General features: G+C 37.8%; 1 protein-coding gene across 1 annotated transcript in view; it reads right to left on the bottom strand.

Annotated features, from left to right (window-relative positions):
• The window catches only part of COPB1 (coat protein complex I subunit beta 1), a 38,215-nt gene continuing 24,150 nt past the window's right edge, over window positions 1-14,065 (bottom strand). Inside the window, exons 15-22 of the mRNA XM_081798546.1 lie at window positions 9,582-9,809; window positions 9,240-9,419; window positions 7,083-7,227; window positions 5,513-5,632; window positions 2,629-2,774; window positions 1,961-2,050; window positions 880-1,035; window positions 1-384 (exon numbers count right to left, since the gene is read on the bottom strand). Of these exons, the coding sequence (XP_081654672.1) occupies window positions 325-384; window positions 880-1,035; window positions 1,961-2,050; window positions 2,629-2,774; window positions 5,513-5,632; window positions 7,083-7,227; window positions 9,240-9,419; window positions 9,582-9,809 (1,125 nt within the window). The 3' untranslated portion in view covers window positions 1-324. The remainder of the gene's footprint in view (window positions 385-879; window positions 1,036-1,960; window positions 2,051-2,628; window positions 2,775-5,512; window positions 5,633-7,082; window positions 7,228-9,239; window positions 9,420-9,581; window positions 9,810-14,065) is intronic.

Here is a 14,065-nt window from a genome sequence, read left to right as displayed (position 1 = left end):
TTAGGTAATTATATATTTATTTATAAAATAACAAAAGATTTAGGAATAGATCTGTTTATTGTACTGTGAAAATGGTCTTGGTACATGTGAGAAACATTATATACTTTGAGGACAGCATTCAGAACTGTTAAGACAAAAGACAAACTATAATTTTAAACTCAATCTTGATTTAAGGGAAAGGCTATAAATTATTGGCTGGAATGCATTCAGCATGAACTCAGATTCTATATAACATAAAGCATGAAAGAGTACAAAAGATGTTGGAGTCCAATAAGCCCATACCTAAATTTTAACTGTAAAGCTGCAAGGACTTTTTGTTTATTCTTATATACTAGTTTTCTTCTGAGACAAGTTGATTTTATCTCCAAGACTTAAGGCCATTCCCTGTAAGGAAGAATGAAAATGTTTATAATTATTAAATCTATATAAAACCAGTAGGTTTCTGTATCTTAACCAAGCCCTCATTCAATGACACCACATCAATAATGAAACCAGACTCACCAAAACTTTACTTTGTTAAGTACTTTTAGTGCTAGATTTACAATTAGTCACTGGATTTGTAGTTTAGATTTCAAAAAACTCTACAGAACCCATTTCACAAACACCCTACAGGAATCAATCTTGTTTTAGGCAAATAATCCAGAGTGACAGGCCCAAAGAAGTGGGCCATTTTAATGAAGCAAAAGTTCTATTTCTATTCAGAGAATACTATTATTACATATATGCATCTAATGCACAAAATACAAGTATGACAGAGAATACTACATATAAAAATAATGAAGAAATAAATTCTTCCTTTTTGTTCAGTTCAGAGATGATCTCAAAAACAAAAACAAAACACAACCCCCCTCCCAAAATTGGGTAACACCCAATTGTTACCTGACTCTTTGCACGAATTCTTATGTGGCCAGTAACTGGGGCCTCTGGGCCCTGTTGAATTGGCTTCTCAATGCTGACATTTGCAAGTGCATCTTCTCCAAATATGGAACGAGCATACAGGTTGGCTGCCATAAAGCCACAGTAACCAGAAAGAGCCTGGAAGAAATTTATGATATATTCAATACTTCACTAGAGAACGACACATAAGCAAGACCCACCAGCATATATAAATTATCATTTAAAATAGGATTTACCATGCGGTGGTGGTTACATGACTAAATAAATGTCAAAACTCACGGAACTGTATATGTAAAAAGTGTGAATGTTACTGTGTCTATGTTATATCTCAATAAAAGTGACTGTATTTAAAGAAATAGCACTTATTCCAATTTGTATATATACATTCCCTATTTAGTTACAGAGTTGTCTGCACCAGACCTTAAGCTCCATGAAGGAGAGACAATTTTTATTTTCTTCATTACTATATATCCAGAAGCTCACAGAGTACTGGGCGTATGATATTTGTTTGTGTATTTGTTAGACTATTTGTTGAGTAAACTAATATATGAATTAAAACCCATTTGTCTGGCAGAAATTTACTGATAAAATTAGTATTATAACATTAGCAGGAATTCCACAAAGAAAAGAAATTCCTTAGAGCCTCAGCTTCATTTTTCTTTCTTCCTATTCTTTTTTCATGTATACAGAACTTAGAAAATTCTGTATTTGAATAAATATATTGACCCACAATCAGAACCAAGAGAAGAGGTCATGGACCTTTTTAATCCAGTATCAAAACCTATTTTGGAATGAGCCTTTGCTGAAAGGGAGAAGAGTGAAAAGAAAAATGAATCTGACTATTCAACTGGGTCACTGTACTAGGAACAAGCAGGCTGGTATATTCTGGTACAAAGAGGTAAGCAGATTGATGCATTCTATGGGATAATTTCTTTTAGCTAGTCCAGAATGACACTGCTTTTCTTATGCTGAACAATAACAAAAATACACTAAAGGAAATACAAGAAAGCCAGGAATCTGCCATACTACTCTCTATCAGATTTAAGAAGTTCTCAAATTTTACCTTCTCTGGAGTGAGGCATTTCATGTTAGTTGACTTTAATATATGCTGTAGGTAGTCATTTAAATCAATTATATTTGTGTTAACCGTCACCTGTACAGAAGGAGAAAAAAAGTCAAGGAGGTCATAATCCTTATAATGAGAAAGTTGCGTATTTCTGATCTTAGGGTTGAGAAAACAGACTCATATTATACAGAACCTCCTTCCAAGTATATAGTGGGGAAGGTGGGCAAAAAAACAACTAAATGACATCTACAAAATCCAACAAACTGCAAGTTGGTATCAGAACTTTCATACATAGATTACTTCATAAAAGATCAACATGCTGCATATAAAATATTTCTAATAAAAATCAAGGCCACTGACTTTGTAAAACCTCTTCTGGACACTGGATTCAATAGTAAATTATTATTCATACACCCAAGGGATGGAATATGGTCTTTAATGTCTTGATCAATCAGACTAATCATACAACTGCCTCTCTCATCAGTTTATAACAACTTACCAAACTACTCGCATAATTTCTGGTTAAGGCTAATTTGCAAGAATAGATATTGAGAAACTGCTTCTTACATCTGACACTTTTTAGTGGGACTACTTTTATCAGAGAATTCCTCAACACTAGCCAAAAAGGCAGATAAGGAGTTCAAGGAAATCTCCCAAGGACTAACTTTGTTTTCCCATTCGAATTCAGCCCACATCTGACGGAATTCAGCATCAGTGCAAGTGGCAGGCTGGATATAGTCCATGATGTCGATGTGAATATCACTGAGGACCACACAATTTCTGTCACTTGCTGCTCCAGAGACATCATAAACTGCAATATACACACACACAAAAGGTCCTGAATCACCAGAGGCAAATTTTAATTTAAAAAATTTTCATATTTCCAAATAATAATTATGATATTAGCCAACTATTTATATAATGCTTATTCTATCCTGGGCTCTATTTTAAATGCTTTACAAAGATTACCTGTTTAATACTTTATTCCCATGTTATGGTATTATCATTCTCCATCTTATGGATGAGGAAACAGAAGTCATATAAGTTGCTCAAGGTCAGAACTGATTAAGTGGTAGGGCCAGTATTTAAACTCAGTCAGTATATACGTAGCAGGTAAGTAGTAGTGTTCCCTCAGAAGTGCTTAACTAATATTTCTGAATGAATATTGAGGAGCCACAGTATATAAGATTATTTACTTCTATGACTGCCTCATCCACAGCAAAAAGTTGTCATCTGATTGGAGCCTACCTTTCCTCCTCCTAGCCTCTTCTCTTGACATTCCCCTACTCTATCTACTTTCAGTGAAAATTGAGGTCACTGAGAATAAGTTTCTTTAATTTCTAGCGCCACATCTAAAAACAAATTTCTCTCTCTGTATCCACATTCACCTCCTTACCCTTCTTATCAGGGAAGTGCTGTCTCTTCTCTTCCAGATTCGTATTTCCTGCCATCTGTGATCCCCACTCTGGTTTAGGATGTCACTCCATCAACCATTACCTCCCTCACTCTTAGGTCCTTACCTTCGTATTCTCTACTGTCTCTTCCCTTAGTCTATAAACATACTCACCTTAAAAAAAATTCTTCCTCATCCCGACTTCTCTTCAGTCTACTGCCCTCTCTCGTTCTTATCAAAACCACAGTTCTACACTCAGAACAGCCTACACTCACTGTCCTTATTTCTCCATCTCCAAGTCTTCAACTCACCACCACTGCCCAAGATATACCACAAGCAATATTTAATTTCACTCATCACCAAATCCAAAGGACTCTTCTTTTAGACTTCCTGTTACTTGACTTTTTGCAACTCCAGATTCTTCTGGAAGATTTTTCCTTACTTCTTCTCTACCACATTTCAGGTACCTTTGTAGGATTCTCATCTGACCAAGCTTTCAATATTGCTGTTCTCTTAGATTCAGTTTTCAAATCTCCCCTCTTCTCACTTTTTATGCCCTGAGTGATTTCTTCTACTCCTACGGTTTTCAAACAAGTATTTATCTCTAGTTTAGACCTCCTGTTCAAGTTCCACACTCATATCAAACTGCCCTTGGACATCATTAGATACTTTATTCTCAACCTGCTCAAGATTTACCTTAGTATCTCTCTCAAATTTGTTCTTCTCTCCTACATTCCCTGTTTTGGTGATTGCCATAAATATCAACCCAATAAAAAAATCTGAGGGTTACTCTAGCCACTTCTTCTTCAATCAGTCCATGTCCTGGGCATTCTATCTCCTTAATACTGATAATATTCAGCACTTCTCTCCAACCCAACTACTACTGCACTGGTTTGAGCTCTGTCATCTCTCACCTTTGTTACTCCAATAGTCTACTAGTTAGCCTTCCTGCCTCTTTCAATCAGTCTTCTACAGTGCTATCACAGAAATGTTTAATCATGGGCGCGCCTGTGTGGTTCAGTCGGTTAAGCATCTGACTCTTGATTTCAGCTCAGGTCATGATCTCAGGGTCCTGAAATTGAGCCCACATCGGGCTCTGTGCTGAGCGTGGAGCCTGCTTAAGATCTTCTCTCTCTCCCTCTGGCCACCCCCCCCACCCCACTCATGTGCGCTCTCTCACTCACTCTCTTAAAAAAAAAGAAAGAAAGAAAGAAAGAAATGCTTAATCATGTAACTCACTGAGAATTCCTTAATGGCTCTAATCCTTTACATCCAGGACTAAGTCTGAAATCCTTAGCATGACAAGTAAAATTGAGCTCCCCCTAACCTTCCTAACCTCATTTTTTTTTTTTTAAACCACTACCCTCCAGCCCACTTTGAACTCCAAGTATATCAAACTACTTGCATTTGTTACAGCTGAATCCTTGCCTATCTGTAGAACACTAATCTTTCAAAATGCCACAAAGCCCTTCCTAACCTTCCTTCCCCACTCCCCCCCCACTTTAAGAAAAATGACCAAATTTCTACACAGACTCCCACTTTACCTAGCACAAGCTTCCTTTGCACCACTTACCATTATATATTACACATATCTACTCTACTTATCTGTCTTCCCTTACTCAACCACAAATTACCCGAGGAGAGATCTTTTGTCCTTTGGTAGCTCCATCCCTTCCACAGAATTTGCTTAAAAAAATGCTTATTGACTGACTGACTGCCTCTATATAAGTTAGTCCCTAGGTGGCCTGGGAACCAATGCCTATACAAACTTTTAGACTCAGTTCAAAAGTTCTCCTTCAGTAACATATCCTCCTCCTTTTTACAGCCTTCTGTATGGTTAGCATTTTTCCTCTACGATCCCAAAGCACACAGTATATAAACTAGCGCCTCTGACACTGTGTTGTACTTATATATTTTACTTATCTATTTCCTCCTGTTGCTTGGCAGTTTCTTGAGGACAGTCTATGGTTCATTTCTGTACATCCATGAATACAGTACAATGTTTAATATAATAGCAGATGGCCCCATAAATGATGAATGAGTGAATGAATGAACAGATGCAGGTCCTGTCCTCAAGAAGTGTCATACAACTACTTATTACAGAAATTCTTTAATAAAAATATTCAAACATCACATGCTATAAAATAATTCCTTACCTATATTACCGAAAATTATTCCATTTTCTGTTGAGGCTACTTTAACATTAGCTTTAATATTTGCAAAATCATGAGGAGCAAGAGTCAAAGGAGATGGCTTTTCCACAAGTTTCAGATCCCCTGAAAAAACATTTAGATATGGTTAAAATATATATTAAATCACATATATATCTCTCATCATAAATCTTATCTCCCAAAAAATAAAATCTTAAAATGTATGCAGCTTAATAGCTTCTAGCAAAATAAGGAACAAGAGAAGAGTTATGATTCAAATATTTTGAGGACAAAATAAAGAAATCATTTAACACCTTATTATCACATCAATTTGCACATTTTCTTTGAAAAGGTTAACAGGTTCCTCAGAATAATTCTTTATTCAGTTTGTGGGTGTGTGTGTGTACACTCTGGGTTTACCATTTTATTTCAGTGATTGAGTATAAACTTCTCAGAAAGCTTAAGTCTTAAACTATAGACTCCACTACAAAGAAAGATAAAATAATCCATGGAAAGACTTATATACATTCTTTATACAGGCATCAAGCTATGCTGAGAAAGACAGGGCAGAAGTATCTTTTCCCTTGATATCTTAAGGTCCTTTAACTATTGCTTAAGCCACATGGAATTTCCTAGAGGCACTGACTGCTTCTTCCTTCCTTTTTTTTTTTTTAAGATTTTACTGGGACTCCTGGGTGGCTCACAGTTGGTTAAGCGTCTGCCTTCACCTCAGGTCATGACCCCAGGGTCCTGGAATCGAGTCCCACATCGGGCTCTGTGCTTGGCAGGGAGTCTGCTTCACCCCCTCCCTCCAACTCTCTCCCCGATTGTGCTGTCAAATAAATAAAATCTTAAAAAAAAAAAAAAGATTTTATCTATTTGAGAGAGAGTGCAAGAAAGAGTGCATGAGCAGGGGGGAGAGGCAGAGGGAGAAGCAGACTCCCCAGAGCAGGGAGGCCGATGTGGGGCTCAAGCCCAGGACCCTGGGATCATGACCTGAGCCGAAGGCAGCTGTTTAACTGACTGAGCCACCAGATACCCTGGCACTGCACTGTTTCTATATACAGTTTATATTTTCCAACTTCAAAACCATTGTAGAAGTGGTCAGAGAGAGTATGATTCATGTGTTTTTATTAAGAAGAAAAACACATCTCAAGTTGCTAATTGTAATAATAATATATTACGTTGGGCACATGTGGTAGGTATCCGCTACAGACTCAGAAAATACCTAGTTCTGTTTTAAGGCAATTAAAAATTTAACTAAGTGAGCCATGTGGTAAATCTGTAACTTAAACAACTCTTATTTATAGCTAGAAAAACTGACATTTGCTAGGTTGAGCTTATTAAATAAATCCATCTGGATGTACCAAGAGCATAAACCTAAGAAAGTCAAGTATCACAGAGGTTCAGAAAATTGGAGCTGAAGGAGACTAAATATTAAATGTAAAACTAAGCCTTGATTAAAAATTCTTATACTAAAAAGATTTCTTATACAAAACTTGTACATATCCCTTAATAATCTGTCATAAAGACTTACTATGTAACACAGTCTGTCCTTTATGGTAAATTTCCTTACCCAGAGTAGCTAACTCTAATGTGCAGTTCTGCAAAGTATCACTGGTTTGGTTTACAACAAGTACATCCAGGACAATATCATACTGGTTGACATGAACATAAGCTTCTGCATATACAGGATCTGAGAAACCTGTCAACTGGGTGACCTGTCGAACAAAAATAAAGAGAAAATTAAGTGACTGAGACAATTTAACCAAACATATCCTAGCCAAATGACTAAGTCTGTTAGGTAATTAACAGATGTGCTTAGATTAGACAAGTCATTCTGAAATTGATACAATAAAATTGTTGTGTAATACAGAGATGGTAATTGCAAATGGGACATTAGAAATAACAGGTACTAGAGTTTATAGCTCAGTAGGAGAAAGATGTTAAATATGTTGAGCAAATATATTAAACATGATCTCAATTTAAGAACTGAATAGATTTGGATACATTTTCAGTTAAATCCCTCAGTATCTCAACTCACTAGTTGCTTTCCAAAACTTGAGAACTAAATAAAATCCAAATCTCGTGGTAGTCCCTGCTACCTAAATTCAGGAACTAAATAGATTATATACCAAGAAATGCTTGTAATTCCACAAAGATAAATTTTATATGCTCCCCCCCAACCAAATTTAAAAAAACAAAAACAAAAACCCAGAGTACAGCACTTTAAACTTAATATTGTCACCAAAACTACAGGCAAGAAAAAAAAAAGATAAAACTGGATTATATCAAAATGAAAAACTTTTGTGCATCAAAGGACATTATTAACAGAGTGAAAAGGCAACCTACAGAATGGGAGAAAATATTTGCCAATCATACATCTGATAAGGGACTTGTGATCCAGCAATTTCACCTCTGGGTATAACCAGAAAGAAATGAAATTAATGCCTCAAAGAGATATTTGTGGTCCATGTTCATAACAGCATTATTCACAACAGCCAAAAGGTGGAAGCAACCCAAATGTCTATCGACAGATAAATGAATAAACAATATGTAGTATATATTCATAATGGAATATCACTCAGGAAATTCTGACACATGCTACAGTATGGATGAACCTTGAAGACACTATGTTAAGTAAAATAAACCAGTCACAAAAGGGCAAAGTATGATTCTGCTAATATAAGATACCTGGAGCAATCAAATTCATGGTGACAGAAAGCAGACTGGTGGTCGCCGGGGACTGAGAGGAAGGGAGTGTGGGGAGTTATTGTTCAATGGGCACAGAGTCTTAGCTTTACAAGATGAAAAACGTTCTGGGGATGGATGGCTGATGGTGACAGTTGCACAATGATGGGAATATACTCGGTGCCACTGAACTGTACACTTCAGGGTAGTTAAGAGGATAAATTTGATATTATGTAAATTTTACCACAAGTTTTTTAAAAAAATTTTATTATAAATTTATTATTATAAATTTAAAAATGTATAATTGTAATACTGTCGATGTCAATTCCCAAATTTAAGGGAGAGAAAGTGTTTTAGTAGTTCCAATTCTGCTACTAACCTTATCTTGGACCAATCAATCTGAGACAGTTTACTCATCTAATAGAAGGGACTAAACTAGATCACTGATTTGTAAATTTATATACTTTCAGAGTAGGAAAACCTTCCTAATAAAATCCTACATGGAAGTCAAACACTAAGAATATGACTCGCCCTGTTTAAAGTAACAAGGGGCAGGAGAAACAGAGCAGGGTGTCAGAGTAGAGGCCAGAGCCCTGCTCTTTAAAAGTTTTGGTTTAACTTTGGGCACTTGGGTCACTCAGTCAGTTAAGTGTCCAACTCATTTTTTTTTTTTTTAAGATTTTATTTATTTGACAGAGAGAAAGAGAGAGAGCACAAGTAGGCAGAGTGGCAGGCAGAGGGAGAGGGAGAAGCAGGCTCCCCACTGAGCAGGGAGCCCAACGCCGTGCTCGATCCCAGGACCCTGGGATCATGACCTGAGCCAAAGGCAGATGCTTAACCGACTGAGCCACCCAGGCACCCCAGCATCTGAGTTTTAATTCATTTTTCATGAACCTATCAATCACAGTGACTTGACAAAAACTGATGCTGTATAACAAGTTTGTTTTTCTTTTAAAAAACAGTGGGACCAGCCACTTCCTGATTACTACTTTCTTAAGTGGCCCATATAAATAATTCACCGGTGTATTTGACATTTTGTTACCTTGTTAAGTTTAGATGCTAGGGGATCTGCTGCCTCTTTCCTCTGTGTGTTGCCCATTGCTGCCAGCAAACTCAGCTGAAACTGATCTTCCTTGCAGTTCATTTCATTCTTTGCAGTTAGTTGCATAAAGGAAATGGGGTCATCGGGCTGTACCGTTACATTTCTCTTTTCAGATTCTTTCTGTGTTGAGAAAACAATATACACGTCTCTCTTTAATATGGAAAGAAAGACAGCTTTCTGTAGGCCTATAACAGGCAACAGCCCTCACATAGGACTGAAAAGCCAATAAAATTTTTTAAAAACCCACAAAGCACTTTTAGAACTTAATCATGTATACCTTACCTTCTGGGATAATTTCTCTTCTTCGAGTTTAGCAGACAACATGTGAGAAAGGGACTGTCTGCATTCCTTATTGAAGATGTCATTCATTAAAGGTGAACATTCAGACAAGACCTTGAGACACAGGGAAATTCGATCTACATCATCATCTGTAATTGGCTTCTTAGGAAGAGAGGATTTTCCCAAATGAAGGATAGTGGCCATGAGCAACATAGCCTCAGCAACAAAAGACTAGAAAAGTAGAGAAATGGATTGTTTACTGTCACAGTTCTCCAATTCAGTAATGTCACTTTATTATAACTCACAATCCAAGAAATAAACCTAATTTTCACTTCACCTGAATAAGAGTTCAAACGCTTTAGATTTATATCTCCATATATTTGATGCACCCTTTTCCTTCCTATCTTTTTAACTGCCACCCTCTAATACTTTCATTAACCTTCAACTGAAAGATAGCAACAGCTTTTTAACTGTTTTCCCTTACTCTAACTCCTTCACATGCCAATGCTATCTTTTTTTAAAATTCCAACTACAGGGATGCCTTTGTGGCTCAGTTGGTTAAGCATCTGCCTTTGGCTCAGGTCATGATCCCAGGGTCCGGGGATGGAGCCCCACATCGGGGTCCCTGCCCTGCGGGAAGCCTGTTTCTCCCTCTGCCTGCCGTTCCTCCTGCTTGTGCTCTCTCTCTCCCTCTGTCCAATAAATACATAAACTCTAAAAAAAAAAAAATTTAAAAAAACCAACTACAGAAAAAGTTAAAAGAATAGATACACTTTACCAATTGCTTACATTATGCCATATTTGCTTTCTTATTCTACCTGTACATGTACACTTACTTTTTTGGCTAAACATATGACAGTAAGGTTCTTCACCCCATAAGTACTTTAGCATAAATCTCTTAAGAATCAGGACAGTTTCCTATAGAACCACAATACCATTCTCTCACCTAAGAAACAGAATAATTCCCAAAAACTTTACACTGAGGGCACCTGGGTGGCTCAGTTGGTTAAGCGACTGCCTTCGGCTCAGGTCGTGATCCTGGAGTCCCAGGATCAAGTCCCACATCAGGCTCCCTGCTCAGCAGGGAGTCTGCTTCTCCCTCTGACCCTCCCCCCTCTCCTGCTCTCTCTCACTCTCTCTCCAATAAATAAATAAAATCTTTAAAAAAAAAAAACAAAAAAAAACCTTTACACTAAAATTCAAATTTTCCTAATGTCACTAAGTGTTTTTATGGGTTTTTTGTTTTGTTGTTTTGTTTTTTTAGATTTTATTTATTTGACAGAGAGAGACAGCAAGAGAGGGAACACAAGCAGGGGAGTGGGAGAGGGAGAAGCAGGCTTCCCGCTGAGCAGAGAGTCTGACGTGGGGCTCGATCCCAGGACCCCGGGATCATGACCTGAGCCGAAGGCAGACGCTTAACGACTGAGCCCCCAGGCGCCCCGTGTTTTTATGTTTTTTTTAATACAGGATCAGCTTCATGCATTTTATTTGGCTGTTATTCTCTTTAGTCCCTTTTAACCTAGACCAGTCCCCCTGATTTTTTGTATTGTTTTCCACCACAATGACTTTTAAAAAAAAGGCTAAGCCAGTTGTTTTGTAGAATGTCCTTCACTCTTTTTTTTTTTTAAGATTTTATTTTATTTATTTGACAGAGAGAGAGAGAGAGACAGCTAGAGAGGAAACACAGCAGGGGAAGTGGGAGAGGGAGAAGCAGGCTCCTGGCCAAGCAGGGAGCCCGACAGGACCCCGGGATCATGACCTGAGCCGAAGGCAGACGGTTAACGACTGAGCCACCCAGGTGCCCCAAATGTCCTTCACTTTTGGTTAGAATACCAGATAGGTGATGTTTTATATCTCTTACTGTACTGTATTAGGAGACCCATGTCAGGTTGCCCCATTATTGGTGGCACAAAGTATGATCACCTGCTGCTGCTATCTTAATCCTTATTGTGCACCAATCATTTCACTCCACACGCAAGTACCTTCAGTGACTTCCTACAGCCTTCATGTTGAAGTCCATACTATCCGGCCTGCTATTCAAGGTTTCCACAAGTGACTCCAACTTGCTTTTTTAGTGTTGTGTACAATTATCCTGACAGATGCTCTATACCCTTGCCAACCCATCTTTGGCTAAGTGCTGATCTGCACACATGCATGAAAAGACTCCCAGAGGCCTGGGAACAAACCAGCAGAAGAATGAGTGTAATAATCCTGAGTCTGGATACAGGCTCCAGAAGAAGAAGAAAGGGGAAGGGACAGGAAAAAAATAGCTACAGAAATTGTGGCCAAAAAGTTCCCAAATTTAATGAAAACTATAAACCTGCATATCCAAGAAGCTCAATGAACCACAAACAAAGGAAACATGAAGAAAACCACACCAAGGCAAACCCTAACCAAATTACTGAAACCTATGATAGGGAGAAAATCTAAAACCAGCCAGAGGGAACAGGACACATTCCACACAGAGGCATAAGAATGACAGCAGGCTTCTCGTCAGAAAGCCAGAAGATATTGAAGCTACATCTTTATAGTAAACTGCAAGACAGAAGACAATGGAGTAACCTCTTTACAGAACCAAAAGAAAAAACTGTCAATTTTGAATTCTATATCCACAAAGTATCTTTCAAAAATGAAGGAAAAATAAAGGCTTTTTCAGACAAACAAAAACCAAGAAAATTAGTTGCCAAGAGACCTCACTGTAAGAAAAGTTAAAGCAAGGGGTGCCTGGGTGGCTCAGTCGGTTAAGCAGCTGCCTTTGGCTCAGGTCATGCATGATCCCGGGGTCCTGGGATCGAGCCCCCGCATTGGGCTCCCTGCTCAGCGGGGAGCCTGCTTCTCCCTCTGCCTCTGCCCCTCCCCCACCAACTCGTGCTTTTGCTCACTCTTGCTCTCAAATAAATAATTTTTTAAAAGTCTATTAAAAAAAAATTAAAGCAAATTCTTTAGCCAAAAGGTATATAAAACCAGGGAAACTCTTCGGGCGCCTGGGTGGCTCAGTTGGTTAAGTGACTGCCTTCGGCTCAGGTCATGATCCTGGAGTCCCGGGATCGAGTCCCGCATCGGGCTCCCTGCTCGGCAGGGAGTCTGCTTTGCCCTCTGACCCTCCCCCCTCTCATGCTGTTTCTCTCTCTCTCTCTCTCTTTCAAATAAATTAAAAAAAAAAAAAATCTTTAAAATCAGGGAAACTCTAAAAAAGGCATAAGTGAAGGAGAGTCAGGAAGGTGATAAACAACCCAACTTCTTCCTGCCTTGTACTACATGTAGCAAACTTCATGAACCAATTACTAGAAAACTGGTTCTCTTAAACAGGTATCAGCAAATGCTCAAATGGTCTCCCAGTTTGGAGAACTGAGCAGCTACTCCATGCAAGGAAATCAAACTGGACTCAGAGATAAAAAATTTTGGAGACTTCTAAAAAGCAAAGAATTTATTTATTTAAAGAATAGACAATTACGCTGTGACCAAAACCTAAATAAATAAAGTGTAACAGAGAGAGTTACAAAGTAAATTATTGCCCATAAATCAAAATAAATTGATAAAAAAGAGATAATACAGGGGCGCCTGGGTGGCTCAGTCGATAAGCACCTGCCTTCGGCTCAGGTCATGATCCCAGGGTCCTGGGATCAAGCCCCACATCGGGCTCTCTGCTCAGGGGAAGCCTGCTTCTCCCTCTCCCACTCCCCCAGCTCGTATTCCCTCTCTCGCTGTCTCTCTGTCAATAAATAATAAAATCTTTAAAAATAAATAAATAAATAATCTTTAAAAAAAGGAGACAGAGAGAGATATAATACACCTTATAATTTACTTGGCCCTCTAAATCTCACTTATGGCTCTTTTCATGATAGAATAAAAAAAAAATCCTTTGACAACTCCAAATCTAAAATGAAAATGTCTAATTATATGGGAGCTTAAGTAAACAAAGGAATCTAATGGACTATTACACAGCTATTAACTATTAGGACTAGGAGGGGCTTAGAGAAACATGGGACTGTTACAATGTGAAGTGAAACTGCAGTGCTGTAAAACACAGAATGAGCAATACTGGGGGAAAAAAGTGTTTCACAGAGAAAAGCCATATTAAACTTTCTGGAGGAAGAAAGGATTTTTATTATCATATTTGGGCAACGTAATTCTATCTTTTGATGTTTCTATCTATCTCCACTACAATATTAGTAAGATTTGTACTTCAGTCCTCTAACCATGAGTGATTTTTTTCTCATTAGTTTTTGTTACCTCACTCCTTATTTTATTTATTTTTTACTATGTTATGTTAATCACCATACATTACATCATTAGATCTCACTCCTTATTTTAACATTAAAAATGAATAAAAATAAAACACTTTCACAATTCTACCACAGAAAGATCTGTTTGAAATGAAGGCAAAAATTTTTTCAGACAAATGAAAGCTGAGAGAATTCATCATGAACAGACATGAATTATAAGAATGATTAAGTTCTTTAGGCAGAAAGAAAATATCACATGGA

This window comes from Leptonychotes weddellii, chromosome 11 (assembly GCF_054177405.1).
Source record: "Leptonychotes weddellii isolate Sample4059 chromosome 11, ASM5417740v2, whole genome shotgun sequence".
Taxonomy (NCBI): domain Eukaryota; kingdom Metazoa; phylum Chordata; class Mammalia; order Carnivora; family Phocidae; genus Leptonychotes; species Leptonychotes weddellii.
The sequence above is the reverse complement of the archived record's forward strand: the minus strand, read 5'-3'. Positions and strand labels throughout refer to the sequence as shown.